The sequence below is a fragment of the Phalaenopsis equestris genome, unplaced genomic scaffold (genome assembly GCF_001263595.1).
Source record: "Phalaenopsis equestris unplaced genomic scaffold, ASM126359v1 Scaffold000002, whole genome shotgun sequence".
Taxonomy (NCBI): Eukaryota; Viridiplantae; Streptophyta; class Magnoliopsida; order Asparagales; family Orchidaceae; genus Phalaenopsis; species Phalaenopsis equestris.
Window position 1 is genome coordinate 75,692,199 of NW_018164444.1, and position 20,129 is coordinate 75,712,327.

The window sequence follows — 20,129 nt, forward strand, 5'->3', positions numbered from 1 at the left end:
TCTTTGTTTTCATGTATAAGTTTGAATGTCAACACCTTGTTACTCTATGTTGATGATATTATCATCACCGAGCCTTCTATAAATACTATCAATTTTATTAAATTATTTCTATAAGCTCAATTTCAACTTTCCAATTTAGGTGATCAAAAGTACTTTCTTGCAATAGAAATGTCTTAGTTCAACAGTGAAACTATATTTCAATGTCACTATACAATTTGGCAGAAAATGTGGGGCTATTAGCAAGCAAACCACCCAATAATCTTGTGGACCCTAGTCATAAATTAATTGCCTCAGAAAGAGAACATTTTATGGATGCATCACAACATTGACGATTAATTAAAAATTTTCCATTTCTTACTCGCTCTCATTTTTGACATTATCTTTCATTCATAAGCTAAATAAGTATTTATCTCAACAAAAGGTTTAACATGACTACTACGAACAGTTTATGTCATTAGTTATTTTACAACATAATAAAAGCTTTTTTTAGAGGATCATGCTTGGACACAAGAAAGTTGGTCAGTATGCTATGCATCGTCACGACTGATTCTCTAATCTCTTGGAGGTCAAAGAAATAAGCTATCATATAAATCCTCAGTTGAAGTGAAGTACCCTGCATTACTTGTCGGTATTAGTGAATTGTTCTATATCAATCAACTATTACGTGAATTTCACATTTAGACAACAATGCATGATTATCATATTACCTCCAGTTCGACCTTTTGTAAATGTATCTAGCACATAATATAAATTACCATGTTGTTTGTGACAAAATCTTTGATGGGTTCATTAGGCTTATGCCCATTTGTTCAAATCATCGCTCATCAGCATGTTCACTAAGCCTCTACCACCATCTGAACTCCCTTTTTTTATCCAAGATGGCTACAAAGACTATCCACCATTCACCTTGAGGGGCGATATTAAGCACGCTATTATTGAGTCCACAAATTTCATGTGTTTGTATTCTTCGTGTACATTTTTAATCGGTTACAACATCAATTAACATTTATATTTCTTATGGACACTAGAAAATAATAAATTTTTATTTTCCCATTTCTATTTACTCTTCCTTCTCAATAGTCTTTTTCAATTATTAACCTCACCAATAATTCACTCACTACCATCAACATAGGAGATGAAATTATTCATTACTACAAAGTATGAATTATAAATTACATTTGTGTATATTAACAAGAACAAAGCACTTTGCATTGTGTAATATATGACACAACAACTAAAAAGGAAAAGTTATGTACACATATTTTGAATACTTATGGAGAGTGTGATGCTTTCACCATGACATTTGTCAAGCCAGAACAAGTTTATGCAATATAATTTATAATGTTGATTAAAAAGACCAGCATACTATTTAGGAAGATTTACATGCAAAAACGACCTAAATCTTATGTATTTGCATATCTAACATCTAAACTGTAGATTTTGCATATATGCCACCTTTAAGGGACCATTTGAAACTCTTACAACAATGTCATCTTGCTCCACAAAGGATTTTCCACGCTTCTACTGGCCCCCTACACACGTGTGTTCCTCCTTAATTTTTTATGACAATAATTATGACATGAGTGTTCTGACTAAAGAAAATCACATTCTATTTCAAGAGAAATAAACCATAGATTAGCGGAAGCGTACCGGAATCCATTAGATCGATTGCGCAAGATATGATCTTCCAATCTGCAGATTTTCCAAATTTTCCTTAGTTTTCTTGTTGATGGGGTGCAAGAAAGGGATGTATCTCTCTGCAAATTGGGGACCATCACCCTTTGAAGTAACTACCAGGCGGTTACAATAACTACCAGGCGGTTACAAAAAAGTTTTGCTTAATTCTAATTCTGCCCCTCATCAAATTAGAATTTGCACTTATGGTATCCACACTATAATATCATGACAAATGTGCCCAAAGTCATGAACTTAATTCTAAATTAGACCACAATAATTTTGACTTATTTAATGATGACCCAACACATTTATTAATTACATTGTAGTCCCAAAATTAATCCAACAAGTACATCACTGAATATAATATTTCGTTACTCTGTAGTGTACGTCGTTTCACTACAATGTGTGTTGTTACTCTGCAAGAAAAGTGAATCATTACTCCGTAGGGTGCTTTGTTACTCTTCACAATTCAATAATAATGACGAGCATGACGGGATCGACGATGGTCGATAGTGGCCAATGAGTGGTGCTTGATGGTGGTCAGCAGCTACACTCTTCTTCTCCATATTGAGACCATTAAGGGCCCGTTTGGGGCAACTTATAAGTGCGGCAACGTTTTGAAAACGCCGCTTACGTGTTTGTTTAGCACATTTCTACAAATTATTTAAAAACTGCGTTTAATTTTTTCTATTACACGCAAATCGCGGGGTTATACCCGCGATCCGCGTTTTCGTCCCTCGTTTTACGCCTCTACCCCTCTCTCGCGAACCTTTGCTCACCTTTGTTGAAAGCCATTCGAAGTTCGTTGGTCTCCGTCGCCGAAAGCCAGGCTCCCCCTCCTACACATCCTTCGTCGCTCTCTTCCGAACCTCCTCCTCCTTCCGCTCGGTCTTACCCGCGCCATCTTGCTCTCTAGGCTCCAGGCTTCAGCGAAGTTAACTATTTGGCTGCGACGGTTGGCTGTGTCGCCGGAACGGCGGCCGATGCTTCATTGTTTCTTCTCGTTCTTACGAAGATGAAGAGCTGCGTATCTGACTCCGAGAGATCTCCGTAATCTGGCGGTCTTGTTTCTGTGTTTCTATCCCCGGACCGGCGGCCGACGCTTCATTGTTTCTTCTCGTTCTTACGAAGATGAAGAGCTGCGTATCTGACTCCGAGAGATCTCCGTAATCTGGCGGTCTTGTTTCTGTGTTTCTATTTCTCTCGCGGAAAGTTCCGGCGAGGTATCGATCACTATTCCTTGCTCCGTTTCTTGAAATTTATGATTTTATATCCTTCTTTCTGTTCTTGGTTTAACGTTTTGTTCTTGCACATTGCTAGGTTTTCTGCTTAGCTTCTGATTTTTTTTTTGAAGCTGTTTTTCTGGTTTCCGAATTCATTAATGTGGATATCATCTTCGATGGGTACAGTTTATTGAAGTGTTCTTAATGCTTTGGGTGTTTATAAAATATGAAAATGTGGATTCGCTGGGTTGATTTGCCCTTGCTTCAAACTTCTTATGCGCGCTCTTATGTACCTTGATGCTGCTAGAAAAATCGCGGTGGCAGAGTAATAGATTATCATCTTAACGTTGCACTAAAATTCAACGCACACATAGATAAAAGAAAAGAACTGCAGTGGCAGCAAAAATTTGTACGTAGAAAACTCATAATGAGAAAAAACCATGGGGTCTAACCTAGCTGAAGAAATCCACTGTAAACTGGATATTACATGGACAATCTTTGGTTCCACGGGCGAGAAAGGGTTGAACAGTCGGTATTAAAGTTTTTTGCATTGAAACTTTTTGCATTTTCATTTCTTGACATTTGAGAAAATAACATTCTGTTAAACAGATTATTCATTCAACTAAAAAAATTTACAAATAAGTTGTTTTCAAAACGCACTAACCAAACAACTAAACAACTTATTCAAAACAAGGGCAGAATGATCAATTTTACAGAATCAGCTGTTTTTCAGACGCACTAACCAAACAGCCATACAACTTATCCGGATCAGCTGGTCATCAGCAGATTATCAGGATAAGCTGCTTATCAGCAGAAGTTGGATAAGCTGCAGCTGCCCCAAACAGACCCTAAAATTCTTCACTGGCTAAGCACAAATTATGATTGAATAAATTGGAGATCAAATAAGCTTTGAATAGTGATAAAATCCAATGTATCATGATGAGCACGTAGAGATTTTGGTCCTTTATAGTTGCAATGGTAGTTACCAGATGCCACTTGAAAATCTATTTTAGATGTTCAAATTCTAGCCCAAAAAAAGAAGAGTGAATTAAAAAGCTTATTTTTATTAAATTGAAGTCACGTAACTTAATTTATGTAATTGTGAAATAGTGACATGAGGGGCATAGCTATCACTATAATTATAAAAGATTTGAATCACATAGTAAAACTATACAAACTAGAAGCCAAATGATTATAAGATTATCAATCTTACCTAAAATTGGCCAAGCATAGGTTATAAGCTACCCTTTTCACGGATGCAAAGGAAACAAATATTACGTCTGGAGTTCGAACGCAAAGCTGCGTCCAAACATCAATAAAAGTTTGCCACGTGTAAATTCGGGTCCTACCGATAAAAAAACTAAAAATGTGTTTTTTTGTTAATGCGAGACCCGACCCAAACTAGCTCGTTGCTTCGAAAAAACGTTATTTGTCACGTTCCTGCTTTATTTTGTCACACTTTTCATTTTGTGATTCCGGAGCTAGGGTTTCGTGCATAAACCGGTCCAATCCTTCGTAAAGCTTATTTTGTCACTGGCTTTATTTTGTCTTTCTTTTCATTTTGCGATTCTGAAAGCTAAGGTTTTGAGTAGTTGCGATGGGCGTCTTACACTGATGCTATTGTGGTGTTGTTGTAGTGTTATTGTGGCGTTATTTTGGTAATTGCATTGTTACTAAGATGAAATGTTTCAGTTTTATTGTGGTGGGACAATAGTGCTATTATGGTGTTATTGACGTTATTATGTTGTTATTCTAACATTTTTTTATTGATGGGACCCGGATTTACACGTGGCAAAATTTTATTGACGTTCGGACGTAGCTTTGCGTCTGGACTTTGGACGTAATATTTTTTCGATGCAAAGGTCATGAATAAGGTTTTCCTCCTAGCTCTCCCTCCAGTTATAGAGGGAGGGCCATCCAAATAGCTAGGGTACAAACGAGTTGAACCGAGCTGGGGCTCTAAAGCAAACGAGTCGAGTCGAGTTCGAGTCACTCTGAACTTGAGTTTGAGCTTATTAATTTTATCAAGTCGAGCTCAAGTCGGCTCACAAGTTGGCTTGACTCACTTACACCCATAAGCTGAGCTGAGCTGAAGAGAAGGATTTTCAAGCTCATTTACTTATGACATGTTCAAGATTGGCTTGAATTCTCTTCGAGCTTTTGCGATAGTGCGTGCTCATGCTTAATTTACTCAAATTTATTGCGACTCAAGCTTAATTTGTGCTTGAGCTAGATTTATTGTATAATTACCAAAATTTTAAACTAGTAGCTTATTTAGCATTATCAAGCCAAGTTTATTGAGTTGAGATAATGAATTTATAAAAATTAATTTCATGAAATTTAAATTATTCTTTTTAAAAACTTTAAAATTTTAATTAAATTTCTTAGAAGTTCGTCCAACAAAAAAGTTCACCCATGCTGCCATACAATAAAGCTGTAATTGAAAAGCTGTTCAGTCCTTCAAACTATATAAAAAGAATTGTCTGGCACTCCCAACATAGGCATGACTATACATGATTGGAGATAAAAGAGTACCGAGGGAGAGATTTCTTCATGATTTGCCTGTCGAGCTCATCAATGAAGTCAAAGTAATATAAATTAAATACACACACACATACACAGCATATAAACATTATGAATTAAATAAACAGTATATGAGCTTCAGGCAAGAAGCATGCACATTATTGACTTTTAATTTTATTTGATTAATAATTTAAATGTTAACTAAATTGATACATGAACTGAGTTTATATTAAATGTGAAATAAATTATTATGTTTAAGGGACATGCTGACATGTATGAATTAAACATGCAGCAGGATAACATAAATGCCACACTAAATATAATTGCAAAAATTATGTTTACGGCACAAATAATCAACCTTCATATCGAGTATTAGTGACGTGGGCGTCATTGCCGTGGAAACACGGTATTGCAGAGTCCAGTATTGCAGAATTGCGAACACTATCGGGATCACGGGATCCGGAGAGGGGTGCCGACTTTCAAATTTGAGCAACTTTTTTGTTGTCTTTTCTTATTTTATTATTCCTAATTAGGATATTTTTTATCAAGAGGCTATTTATATATTTTTTTCATATTTTTGGTGGATTTTTGGTTTGGTTTATATATTTTTGAGATGTTTTTTTTCTGATTTCCTATTTTAAGAGTGTTGTGTCTTCTTTCTTGTGCAAGTGGTGTGTCTGTATCTTGCTCAGTAACTAGTGGTAGTCCTCCTTGCTGCTTGTACCACACTATTTCACTGTCGACCTCATTATTTTCAATAAGGACAAATGCCAAACAACTCAAATTTGTTGTCCAACAATAGCTTTAGTCGCTTATCTCCCTTCAAACATCATTGATCTCACATACCATCATTCTTTGTTATTCTACGACCGCTTTCACTTTAAATCTGATTTCTGAACATTTCTTAGGTGCTCTAGAACGATGACAGTTATTTTAAGCTTTGATTAAGCTTTATATTGAGCCTTGATCGAGCTTATCAACAAATAATATTGCTTATGATTATCAATGAGTCGAGTAATAAATTATTCAAACTTGCTTATTTAATAATCAAATATTTACAAGAGTGTTCAAATCTGTTCGATTAGTTAATTAATTGATCATGGACATGCTCTAATTGGAACAACGGACACCTAATATAGACTTTTGAAATGGAGAATGAATTGATACATCTAATTGGCACCTTTAGTCATTAATGGGCACCCATCTCTTTCTCTCTAAAATGTTTTATCTTTTTTATTGAATGATGATAGTCTAATAGTCATTTTAAAGCATAAAAATGGCTTTACTATGTTATGAACATTATTTTATTCATAATGATAAAAGTATTTGAAGAAGTTTTTTTTTTCTAATGAGATAGTGTTTGGTGGTCTAATTTGGTCTCTCATTGATAAGAACTTTTTTTTATCTATCTTGTTAATCATCTCAACATCTCTATCAAATCCTTGTTACATTCCTCCACATCAGAACCATCATTAAGGCCAATCACCAACTATTTCAACCCTCAAAATTACCCCAAAACAGCTTGAGTAGTTGTCAACCAAGTGGTCCAAGCCTAAATAGAGAGCTAACAAATCTTGTTCCCCAACCTTGATAAAACCTTAACTCCACCAAGCTCCATCAATTGTACTAAACCATAAGTTCAAATCCTAAACAATTCTTTCATCACCATGTCCTCCAAGCAAATAGCTCCAAATCAATTATTCAAGGAAAATATTTTGTACCTGCCTAAACTAGCCAAAATATAAGCTTATCTTAATATTTCATTACCGTTTCCCTCTAATGGTTTCACTTCTTACCAAAAAACTCTCAACCATATCATCACAATGAACATTCATAAGGACTTTCAACCACCAATTTGACCAAGAGATCTCCAACTACAATTAATGATCTTAACTAAGTCCAATCATGTTGTTAGAACTCCTGGGTCTAATCACATCGCTTGCTCAAACCTATCACGCTCATGTGCTTCACGTTTAGATTGTATCCTACAAAAAAAAAGAAGATTTAATTATGTTAGACTTTTTATGCAATGAAATATTTTATGTATTTTAAAAATTCATGCATTTGAAATATATGTACTTTAAATGCATCCAAACAAATTGCCTTTAAGCGTCAACTTCATGAAATAAACTCATTTAAAATAGATATATCTTCCAATGAAATACTGACTCTATCCCTTATTGTACAATTGTTTGGGCTAGTTAGTCTATATATATATTTTTTAGCAAATATACTCTAAAATATTATTTTTTCGATAAAAAAACCTGAATGGGAGATAACTTTTTATGTTCTCAAGTTATTTATTAGACTCAATAAGTGATTGGAATTGATTCTATACAAAAATTTAAGTTTTATTGATAATAAGAAAATAATTATCACCGAGGAGTTATTTTTTAGGATGATTTGTCTGTTGAAAACTATGGTCGATGGTACTAGCAGGAATCATAATCTTTGATGGCAAAATGTTATACATAATGTGGGTCTTCAACCCGTAATTTCTCATTGAGAACACCATTGGCACATTGACCTACTATATGTTTAAGGCATTCATGTCAGTGCTTGATTGAAAAAACAACATTTGTGGTGGTGGGCATGGAGCCAAATCTTGATCACCCCCACCTTATCAAAGATTGCATCACTTAATTCTTTGAGTATTTTCATGACTGCATTGAACCTTCTTTCTTTGATATACGAGAAAACACAACATTTTTTACATGGGTAAAAGAGCAACATAAAAAAACGTTTTAGAGGACAATTGTGATCTAATAACTACAAATGATAGTTATGATATTGATGATAATCCTCTATAATGAAACATTTTGCTCTTATCTCTGATCAATTGTTTCCAACCAAGAACATCAATGAGAGTCGATGGAACTTATGTCGATGCTAGGTCGAAAAACCCAAATTAGCAATATATTGTTAATATTTATCATGACAATATTTAATATATGTGTTATAGTTTTTTGAAAATATTTTCCAAATTTAAATTTTGATGAGTTAGTAACATGTTTTATTCTTATAATGATATTTTTAACATAATATCACTATGTTATAAATGAATATAAATATTTTAATATATATTATATATTTTTTATAAAAGTTTGAGGCACAAGAAAATTCAAACCACTTTGAATTCATATTAGGGGAATTTACACACAAACTCCCCAATTCTTATTTATTTACGTATCTAAAGTTTGAACTTTATCTTTTATATTTATATGAGGCAAAATTTTCATATCGCATAAAAAATATCACTATTTTAACTTTTAAAAAGTGAAATATAGTTTTTATGTTGTACTTAAAATTAAAATATCCTAGCGTTGAACCTATAAAGATTAAACGATCTATATGAGAAAAGTACTGTGAGGTAAGACTAACCAAAAAAATAACATGAGATCTACTTATCTGACTGAGCGAAATAGGTTGAGCCAAAGTCTACTGAGGCACGAGGAGGGTAAGAAGATGAAGAAATGATCCAAGCCCGAAATGTTCAATCAAAAACGAGATAATGAGACATCTCAGCCAATCACCACTAAGAAGCCAACCTAAGGGAAGATCTAGCCCTTCAACATCTCTAGTCATATTGAGTACGTCCAAAAGGCTCCCCCATCAATTATCAAGGACTGCTAGCTAGAATAGATCTAGCAACCAAGCTAGTCTTTTCGACCCGAAGCCAATCAAGCTTGGCTGATCGGGAACATCGACCAAGCCCAACCGACAAAACTAATCTTGTTGACCTGAAGCCAAACATGGTTACTCGACTAAGCTAGAGAACATCAAAGTAATAAGCCCTACATGTAAAATACCAAGATTACCCTATACAACCCTATTTAAAAGTATGAGAAAAAATGTAAAATCATCAGTGTACCCACTCTGTTATAAATAAGGAAATCGTTTTATGAAAAAAATTAGGATGGGCATGATAAAAAATATTGTATTATTGTTTTTTATTGTTCACTCCTCTCTATTTATATATTCCCCTCTCTCCCGACTTGCACTCTATTCTTTGGGATGTGATTCATGAAAAAATAATGATCCAACATTCTAAACGATGCAATGAGCGTGAAACATGTCACATACAATAAGAGGAGCAATCCATAGAGAAGTAAGTCACAACAGAGACACCGACAACATGAAGTGCACCAACGAGTTTATGGAAAGCAAACATAAGAGTTGAAGAATCAAATGTTGGACGCCATCCGAGGTAGGCTCGCTTTGGGAACATAGTCGCACTTCCTAGAGGAAGGGTCAACACTCAACGACCTAACAGTTCCTTAGGCCTCGGAATGAAAAGGCAACTCCCAGTACTTTTGATAGTGATGGATTGACACGATAAACTAACACCAATCCGGGCATATCAAGTCACCCCGACAACCCAAGAATGCATTTTCTAAGCAAATCTCTTATGCTGAGCCCCCATAGAGGTTCAAAATCTTCACTCTAGAGTCCTACAAGGGCATAAACAATCTGACCAACCACAAAGCCTGGTTTGAGTCAACTGTGTCTTCTGAAAATCACTGATGTGCTAAAATATCATATTTTTTTTACCACGTTAAGGGAATCGACCCTCGGGTACTTTAATGCATTATGCAGGGAGTGATCACATCGTTTGTTGGCTTCAAGTAAATGTTTATAGTTAGTTTTCTAGCATCCAAAAGCCTTAGAAAAAATCACATACCCTAGTGTAAGTACAAGAAAGATATAACGAGATTCTTAACTCATTCATCACACACTTCCAGAAGAAGATGGTGGAAGTCAGAGACTTGGATCTTGCAATAGCTCATGTCGTCCTAGCTCAAAGGCTAAAGGAAGGACCCTTCTTATATGCTTTGGGTTTTCAACAATTAAAGTCATTGGCTGAGTTATTGGATCTAGCCAACAACCACATATTGACTGAGGAGTATAACTCTAACTTTGCTTCCTCCAGAAGAAAGCCCATTGCTCTTTGACCATAAAAGAGGGCCCTCTAAAACGAGGGATGGAAGTTGAGGCATAATTCACATCCTTGAATCTGTCCTCACTACGAAGGCACTCGATTGCCTCATGACTGCATGGAGGCCAACAGATGGTATCACTAATAGAGTTATGTTTGATACCCTAACTAGCGGTTGGTTCGATATGTGAGAATCCTCTATCAAACCACAACTGCCCAAACAAACCAAGCTGAGTCATTCGAACCCATATATTTTGTTGTCAAGTTCTTAAAAATAGTTGAATAACTTCTTATAATTACACATATGATTTTAAGTCTGATCGACACTTAGGGAACTTGGGAAGTTTGCATAAGAGATTGTCAGAATGCGACTAACACTCAGGAACTCGAACCGATCCATTGACATTGGTTTCGTTCAAGCGAAAAAATTGTAGTGACTGGTCACGTTCAAATAATAAGATTTCTTAAATAATCAACAATAACAAGTAAAGTACTATCAATAAAAATTTCCTAAATGATCGATAGTGATGGATAATATTCGATAAGCAAAACTCGCAAGATCTGATTCACAACTTTCTTGCATCATAAAAAACCCATGTCTCATAGTTCGAAGAGGGTTAATATTTTGTGGTAATTTCCTACCCATTAACGATGAAATCCATAATGGGAAGCATATGAATCACCTCAACAACCGGTTTCAACTATTAACCCCGCAATGACTGTGACAATATCTGTTTAATATGATTGACATAAGGTGTGGCTCGTTCAAGGGGATGACCTATTCAAGCGACTGAAATATGAGAAGCGAAACTTGAGTCAGGTGGTAACTCAACAAACCGATCGAAAACATCTTTAAAGCTTTTCTTTTTATCAATTATCACAACCAATCACCACAAGAAAAATAAAATGTGATGAAAATGTCTTGGAACTTTATTTCCATTTATGTTTGAAAAAATTATAAAATTTCCTTACAAGTGTTCAAAAGAAAAAAAAAATGTTTTTCTAAATTACAGATGAAGCCAAAGGTGAATCATACACTTGGGGACCTTCCATCTTCTTAACAACTTCCATCTTCCTTCTCTGAAAGCAAAGTGACAAAACTTATTCATGCCGGTTCACTCGGAGGGGACCAACGTTACCAAATTTCATTACGAAAATAGGCATTACAAATTATAAATTGCTCAAGAGCAATGTCGAGAGGAAATAGTTTACGAGGGGATCGTCCGCTGCTTCGACCGAGACGTGCCAAACTGAAGAAACCTCTTCTACAAATATTCTTCCCCAAACTTGAATTTGCTCACTTGATCCTTTCGGGTTGAGCATCGAGTATGATGGATCTCTCCTAAACGTTTGCTTATTTTTAGTGAAGAATGGTCTTTTCCTCCACCCTCTCCACCTTCTCCACTTGATTGTATATCTCCTCACCTCAATGAATCCTGGCTGACCGAGAGAATGAGTTCCTTATCTCAGACAAGCAATGAGCCAGCAAACTAGGGGATGTCTATCAGATTAGTTGCTTTCCTCTAGGCCTACAAAGTATTGCTTGGGCTGTTAATCCCACAATCCTCGTTCGAGAGTCGGCCGCTCCCGGTTGACTCCTGTGAAGCTGCTTTTGGCATCACAATCGGGTTCCCACCAATATTTGTTAGAGGTAAGCCATCAACCAGGACTACCAGGTCAAATGCATCAAAGACAACATAAGAAAAAAAACCCAAATAAAATTAAAATCTAACAAGTTAGATTGAGGCTCCTTATACTAAAGAGTTTATCCCGCTCAGACCTTGTAACTGACAAATTGTTCTAACCAGGTGACAATAGAGAACCAGCAGCTTCTTGTGCCTTGGGCGTCAGCAAAGCATCAACATCGTTTTGTGTGATCAATTGCAAAAGGTCAAGCCGATAAATCGATGGTCGGGTCGGTCGCTTGAAAGTTCCTCTGCCGAGACACGGGGAACAAATTAGATGACCTTACATGATCTGCCAACCCAACCACTTTTCTCTTCTTAATGATGAATTTGTTTTTCTTTTCACCTTTCAAGCGGTACCACTCCTTCGGTCCCTCGAAGGTAACACGAACTTGATCTTTGTTGTTGACTTTGATCGGAGAATTTGACCCATTCTCCATGACAGTACTTAGAAATTGACCGATTCAAAGGAGAATGGACGCAAAGAAAATATGAAATATAGATAGTCCTATCACGTCTTATTTATACGACTCAAAGACTCGGAAATAACAAAAGTTCAATTATTGAATCATTGAATGAGAATAAAAATGATCTACTTTTTGCATTAAATTATTTTGTTCTCATCACAAGATTGCTTTCAAATGGAAAGATAATTGAAGAACAAAAATATGCTCAACACTCGTCCTTAAAAGATTTAACAGTTTGGAGTAGAAAAGTAGTACAATGGAAGACCCACAAACAAAAGAATGTGAGTCCCACTTATTCGACCGAGTGCAACCGTAGGAGCCAAAGCAGAAGGGCCAAAACCAATCGAGACACATGAAGGGCAAAAAGATGACCGAATGATCAAAGTCTAAATCATTTGATCAGAAATGAGATAACAAGTCACATGAGTCAACCACCACTAAAAGCCGACCTGAGAGAAGATCTATCCCCTCAACATCTACAATCATATCATGGATGTTTAGAAGCTCCGTCATCCATTATCAATGGTCGATAACTATACTAGATCATTTGTCCTCGACTTTGCTGACCCTATGCCAATCAAGATCGATCGACCAATAGTGCTAATTCAGCCTAACTGACCGAATAATCATGCCAACCCGAAACCTTATAAATCCAGCCGACAAAGTCAGAGAGCAGTTGAGCGACATACTCTTAGGCGTAAAATATCAAGAATACCCTGTACAACCCATTTAAAGTATGAAAAAAAAAATATAACATCATCATATTATACAATCTCATTTATAAATAAAGAGATCAGTTTATAAATAAAGAGATAATTTTATGAATAAATGATGATGTGTGTGATAGACTTGTTCACTCCTCTCTCTTTTTCTCTCTTTCTTGACTTATGCTATATTCTTTAAGGTGTAAATCAAGTACAATTGAAAATTAAAGTTTGAATTTTAGACATAAATATAAAAGAAATGTGTGATATGTGGGTAAATATTCCTTCACATTATTATTCAAATGCCTTATCTCTCCCTATTGTATCTTTTGCGGGATTAGCATTTTCGGCCCGCTTTCTTTACCTTTCTTTTTTTTCCCCTAATAATTGATTTATAAATTGCCATCTGCGGTGTTCATTAGAAATAAAAGGTGGTTCCGCGGAATTAAAAAAAAAATAAATCGAGGAAAAAATCGAAAGGTTGGAGCACAAATTATTTCTGCGATTTCTCCATTTTCATCCTAGAAGTCTTCAGCATCAGGAACTCGTTGGGAGAGCGCTAGGGTTTATTTTCCGCTTTTTTTCTACCAGCTTTTTCTTTTTTTCCCCCCTATTTCTTAGGTCCTTTTCCATGGATTTTCGCCGATTTTCTTAATTTTCCCGGAAATTTGAAATAAGATGGAATTTTTGCGAGCCTCCTCGAATTTTCTGTAGTTTTCACTGAAGATATTGTCACTGATTTGTGCATTTGTTATGTTTTACTCTTATTTTATTGTCCCCGGAGACTAATTTATTTCGCACTCTTGCTTTTTACACCCTTCGACTGTAAACTAACAGCTCTTGTTGCTGCGTCTGCTATTTTCGTAATCTACAACTAGGGTTTAGGGTTTCTGAGATGTTTTTTGATCCACTTGCTGTTCAAAACTATTTTGTTTACTTTTTTGCAGCAAACCCAAATATTAAAGATCGAAGTTTTGCTCTTTCTGTTTCTATCTCGAGGGCTTGGAGCCGAGCCCGAACTGAGATTCTTGTTGATGCGATTGAAAGTCTCGAGCTTTGAATTATGGAAGTGAGATCTGAACAACCTTTCACCATGAGCATGCAGAAAAACCCTGTGGCTACTCATCCCTCCCTCTCTGGTATGCGGCTCATGTTCGGTCCCGAGGGTTCTGCCATTTTTAAGCCAACTACGAGCGCGTCCAACTCTAGTAGTCCAGCTTCCTCTTTTCATGGTGGAAATACTGGCACCGGTAGCCAACCTTCTCCTTTTCATGGAGGAAATACTGGCACCGGTAGCCAACCTTCTCCTTTTCACGGAGGAAGCAGCGGGACTGGTAGCCAACCTTCTCCCTTTCATGGAGGAAGCAGCGGGACTGGTAGTCAACCTTCTCCTTTTCATGGTGGAAACAGTGGCGCCATTAGCCAACCTCCTTCGTTTCATGGTGGAAGTGCTGGAGTTGGTGGCCTTTCTGACAGTGGCGGGGCTGGTGGAGATGTAGCCTTGGCTGCTCCTGTGGTTTCGATTCATGGCCTGAATGCTGGTGGTCATGGAGAGCAGATAAAGAAGAAGAGGGGACGCCCTAGGAAGTATAGCGCAGATGGTTCCATGGCTCTTGCTCTAAGCACAGTTTCCCCAACTTCTACAGCTTCACCAGGCAGTGCAGTGTTTTCACCATCATCAGGGCAACCAAATGCAGCTTTTTCAATTTCTGGTGATCCAACGAAGAAGGCAAGGGGAAGGCCTCCGGGCTCCTCAGGGAAGAAGCAGCAGATGCTGGCACTGGGTAACTTGTTTTTGATTCTGTATTTAAGATGTGTTGATTTTTCCCAGTTGTTTCTGTTTGTAATGATGTTTACTATTATTTTTTTTGCATTTATTTTCTTGGAGAGGTTGATTTCTTTTAATTATTTTGGTATATGGAGGAGACATGAGGGATTAATAGGGTGGGTGAGGGAGGGTTGCTCTGTTTGGTTAGGAAGGAAAATAGCTGTTTTACTATGGTAGATGGATCATGGATTTGGTGCTGACGCAAGAAGAAGAAGAGGAACAAGTAAATTACTATATTGACCTTGGATATTTTTACCCCAGGGTAGACTTAGACTTAGCAGTGTATCTGTTTGTTATTGAATGCTTGCTTTTGTTGATTGGTAGTTTAGTTTTATAAAATGAAGCTCAGATAAGCTTTAGTTTAGTTGCTATCTCCTGGATTTATGGCCTTTTTTTTAACAAAATTCTGAAAAAAACTTTAATATTTTGCAGATTGTATTGTTTAGATGAGTTTGTGGTCTGCTTATTGTACTTGTCCATTGTTTTATTAGTCATTCTGGCTATTTTATCTTATTTAAGATGGACTAATTAGTAATTTATTAATGCACCCGCATACTTGTCTCATCAAAATAATATCATCATCATCATCATTCTTATCCCCAACTATTTGTAGTTGGAATTATGAATCCTAATAGAAAACTTAATTTTTAATATGGTCAACTAATGGTAAAGGTTGACAGTTGACCTTAGGTCACACAGCCTAATCATAAAACTTGTTTCAAAATTATTGATGCTTTGAATCATAATTAAAAATAATTTTTATATGATGTCTTTTCTTTCCTTCAATTTCATACACATGTTATTTAGATTCTCTATAATCTTGTTGTAAATGATTTATCGGAATAACAATGACATGGTGTGTCTGTTTGCATTTATAAAAATTGATTTTTTATTTCTTACACTTTTGTTTCTAAAAAAAAAAATATTTTCTTGCAGGATCGGTTGGGACTGGATTTACTCCCCATGTTATTGCTGTTAAGGCTGGGGAGGTAATGCTTTAGCTCTCATTTTTTCTATTATGCGGATGTAATTTTGATGTTAAACATTCAGGTTACTCTACATTTTGAATTCTAATTTGTGAAAATTTGATAAAATTTCCATGGGTGTAGTTGAAGAATTCTTTTAGAGAGGAAGGGAGAATAAGTGGTCCCTGCTACTAGCACTAAGGGTCCATATGGCATTATTTTTTTTTTTCTTATTTTTATTTTTATTTTTTCTTTCTTTTTTGAAAACATGTTTGGTTGGTATAATTTTTATATATTTTAATTTTTTTAAAATCAAATCAAATTATTTTTAAAAACATTTAATGCACCTAAAAAATGTTTTTAGTGTTTTTAAAACAAATACATCAAGCCAACATGTTTTAATTTAAATTAAAACCTAACAAATCATAAAAAAAATGGAAAAAAAAAATGATTCCAAACAGCCCTTGATACTTAACACTAAAATATGTTGTTTTTAAAAAACTCTAAAACAACTAAGGGACTGTTTGAGATCAGTTTTGTTTTTTATTTTTTATTTTTATTTTCTATTTTTATTTTGTTTAGTTTATATTTTAATTTGAAAAAAAAAAAAACGTGTTCAGTTATTTGATTAAGGTATGGTTGTTTTTAAAAAGGCTCAAAACACCTAAAAGTTGTTTTGAGTGATCTCAAAAACATTTTAATTTGTTTTTAAAAACCAAAATAAAAAACATGCAAAAAAAAAACACACTAAAAGAAACATGTTTTTAAGAGCAAAAAATTAAAACAAAAAATAAAAATGATCTCAATTAAGCCCTAAAAGTTATTTTGAGCATTTTCAAAAATATTTTAATTTGTCTTTAGCAAAAAAAAAAATGTAAAAAAATATTAAACAGACATGTATTTGAAAATAAAAACACTTACAAAAATCAAAATTGATCCCAAACCAGCCCTAAGCTATTGGGATTATCATGAGTTAAATATCAATGTGATTATAAAATTATATTTTTGAAATATCATGCTTGTTTTTATCCATATGGGAGATTCTTAGTTATATATTTAGTTGTGTTGGAAATGGTTTTTGCTGTGAAGTTCCGTTCATTGATTTTCTTAACTAATCTTAAAAAATATTTCTGAATGGCATATTGGTTGTTGATTTTACAAAGCGGGGCAGTTCTACCTGATTTATTTCACTAGTATTATCTTATGCATTTCTATTATTATTTTTCCAGTTCTTGGATGTTATCAGTGAGGCTGAATTTATGTAAATTTTATTGAATATTGAATACATCATTTAATACTGTATTTTATTGTGATTAAAGATTATTAGTTGACTTTTTTTTTCTTTCGAATGCCTATTATTCGATGAAATTGGACAGTTCTACATGATTGATTCCATTCACAGCTATTACTTTATGTATTTCTATAGTTATTTGTCCTGTTCTTGGATATTAATATTATTAGGGTGGGTGAATTTATGTAAATCATATTGAATATTGAATACGCACCTCAAGCCATTATAACATTATAGATGTTGCGATTGTTCATGTAATGGATCTTCAAATATGCGATCTTTATAATCTGACCTTTTCTCAAGTCTTAAATCATAGTTTATTTCTAGTGCATTTTCTGTAGCAATCAAAATAGATGCCAAAGCTTTCCTTTTTAGTGCTTTGACCATTTTCAGTTAGCTTCAATTACTGGTAATTTTTTATTTCTTCAATTTATATGCATTAATTATTTGTGCCTTTTTTTCCTTCTAATGTTTGAGTTATAATTGTGTTTATGATCATATATATGTTCCATGCATCTCTTTAGCAGTCACCAATGTCCTATTTGATTCATGAAAAAAGATTTAATATTTTCAACTGACAATTGAATTTGTATTTTTTTTCCTTCCGGTGATGGATATACTTAATTTTTGTGAATTTATTGGTCCGATTTGATTGTACATATGACAATAAGAATAGGGTTTTAAATAATGTCTTTTCATTGCCCAGGATGTATCCTCAAAAATCATGTCGTTCTCCCAAAATGGACCGCGTGCTGTTTGCATTCTTTCTGCAAATGGTGCTATATCTAATGTGACGCTTCGTCAGGCTGCAACTTCTGGTGGAACAGTAACTTATGAGGTTTGTTATTTCTTTTTGGGGCATTTACATACATACCACTCAATTTCAATGTATTTACATGTCTAACACGTATACTTTACTTTTTTTACATATCTACCCCAATACGTTCATATCACATAAAAAAATACCACTTTTTTAACTTTTAAGAAGTGAAATACACATTTTCATGTATAGGTAAGGTGTCATATATGAATTGAAGTTTAGGTGTTAGATATGTAAATACTTAGGAATTAAGTGGTATGTATATAAATCTTTCTTTCTTTTATTTTATCAGTGCCTTTTTTTTTATCAAATGTTCTGTAGGCTGTAGCTCATATCAGTTTATATAGTAGCTTTAAGTGACTTTCGCTTGCTGTTTCTACCAGCAATGCCACATTGTTTTGACGTTCAACATTTTTTGTTATTGCATATAACACTTAATTTTTTTCAGTTAGAACCAACTAATTATATTAGATTGTGGAAAAACCATGTAGAGAGCTAGCATGATTTGTTTCTTATTGTTTATATTCAGGGTCGTTTTGAAATACTATCACTTTCTGGTTCTTTTCTTCTGTCTGAGAATGGTGGTCAGCGCAGTCGAACTGGCGGCCTGAGTGTTTCGTTGGCTGGTCCTGATGGTCGTGTTATTGGTGGCGGGGTGGCTGGGCTTCTTACAGCAGCATCTCCTGTTCAGGTCAGCCATTTTTCCTACATGACACCATGGTTTCTTTGAATATAAATGTTACTGATTACATTGCTTGTTTTCTTGTCTTGAAAAAAGTGAGCTCAATTTAGGGGAAACAAGTTGACTTCAGTTTCTGCAATGTATTTTTTATTGTCAAGCTTCTGTTCTCATGTGAAGTCTTCTTTCTAAAGTTGCAGAGTCAAAAAAAAAAAAAAAAGATATATATATATATATATATATATATATATATATATATATATCCATACATATGAGCATTATGCGTCAATATATGCATGTTTGTAGATGATGAGTGCATGGAAACATGCAGGTCAAATAACATTGCATCTTTAGTGATTGAAATATACCTCATTTGCCTAATTTCAGGTCGTCGTGGGAAGTTTTATTGCCGACGGGAAGAAAGCTCCAAAGCATACTAATTTCGTCAACACTTTATCATCGGCTGCAAAGCTTGGTCCCGCTGACGGCATCGGTGCCGGCGCAGGCGGAGGCTTGACCGTAAGTACGAGCAGTCCACCCTCTCGGGGAACGGCGAGCGAGTCCTCCGGCGGACCTCCTAGTCCACTGAACCAAAGCACTGGAACTTTTAACAATACCAATCTGCTGGGCATGTCAAACCTCTCATGGAAATGAAATTGAACTTTCCTGATATTATATACTTAACCTGTACTGTAGTCTTTGGTACCTTGGTTTCTTCTTTTATGTCATGCACGCCTACCTGTTTCTATTGCTGTGTGGGATTAATTAGGGAGGAGAACTTAGTGTTTTCAGAGTGAAGGTATTTTATTTTGTCTGTAGATTTTTGCTGTTTGACCTTGTTTTTATTTATGATGAACAACTTGTTAGTGAAGTGATTTTCTTTTAGTTTACAAGTCATTCTGAATCATTTTCGTGTGTTTTTTTTTTTATGAGGATGTGCATGCATACCACAATCTTTTCTATATTTATATATCTAATGCTTAAAGTTTAATTATTATATTTATTGCACTTTATATATACTTGAGATAGCGTATTTCTGGTATTTTTGATGATATATGTAAGATTTTAGGGCTGTGAATGAAAAATTTAAAGTTTTGATGTTAGGAATGTAAATATATGAGAATTCTATGCTCTGTAGGTAATTGCCCCTTATTTTTATTTTTTTTAAATGTGAAAAGTTAAATTCTTATATATTTATGAAGTTTGAAATGGTTACTTGAAAATTCATTTTAATAATGATGGAATATGGTAAGTTCGATCATCTAATAGTTGAATTTTATTTTTTAAATTAAAATAGTGATATTTTTTTTCATGTAATATGAACAATTTGG

At 34.8% G+C, this 20,129-nt stretch overlaps 1 protein-coding gene across 2 annotated transcripts; it reads left to right on the forward strand.

Moving 5' to 3' along the window:
• The first annotated feature begins 13,581 nt into the window (after positions 1-13,581).
• Positions 13,582-19,683, forward strand: LOC110030992 (AT-hook motif nuclear-localized protein 10-like). Of its 2 annotated transcripts, none has more exons than XM_020734016.1 (6): positions 13,582-13,695; positions 14,163-14,999; positions 15,980-16,032; positions 18,006-18,137; positions 18,649-18,810; positions 19,186-19,683. In XM_020734016.1, the coding sequence occupies exons 2-6, from the start codon at positions 14,279-14,281 to the stop codon at positions 19,450-19,452; spliced, it is 1,335 nt and encodes a 444-aa protein (XP_020589675.1). In that variant the 5' UTR covers positions 13,582-13,695; positions 14,163-14,278; the 3' UTR covers positions 19,453-19,683. The 2 variants fall into 2 exon arrangements, with proteins under 2 accessions (XP_020589675.1, XP_020589666.1); XM_020734007.1 differs by having other exon boundaries at positions 13,689-13,779.
• Positions 19,684-20,129: the final 446 nt, after the last annotated feature.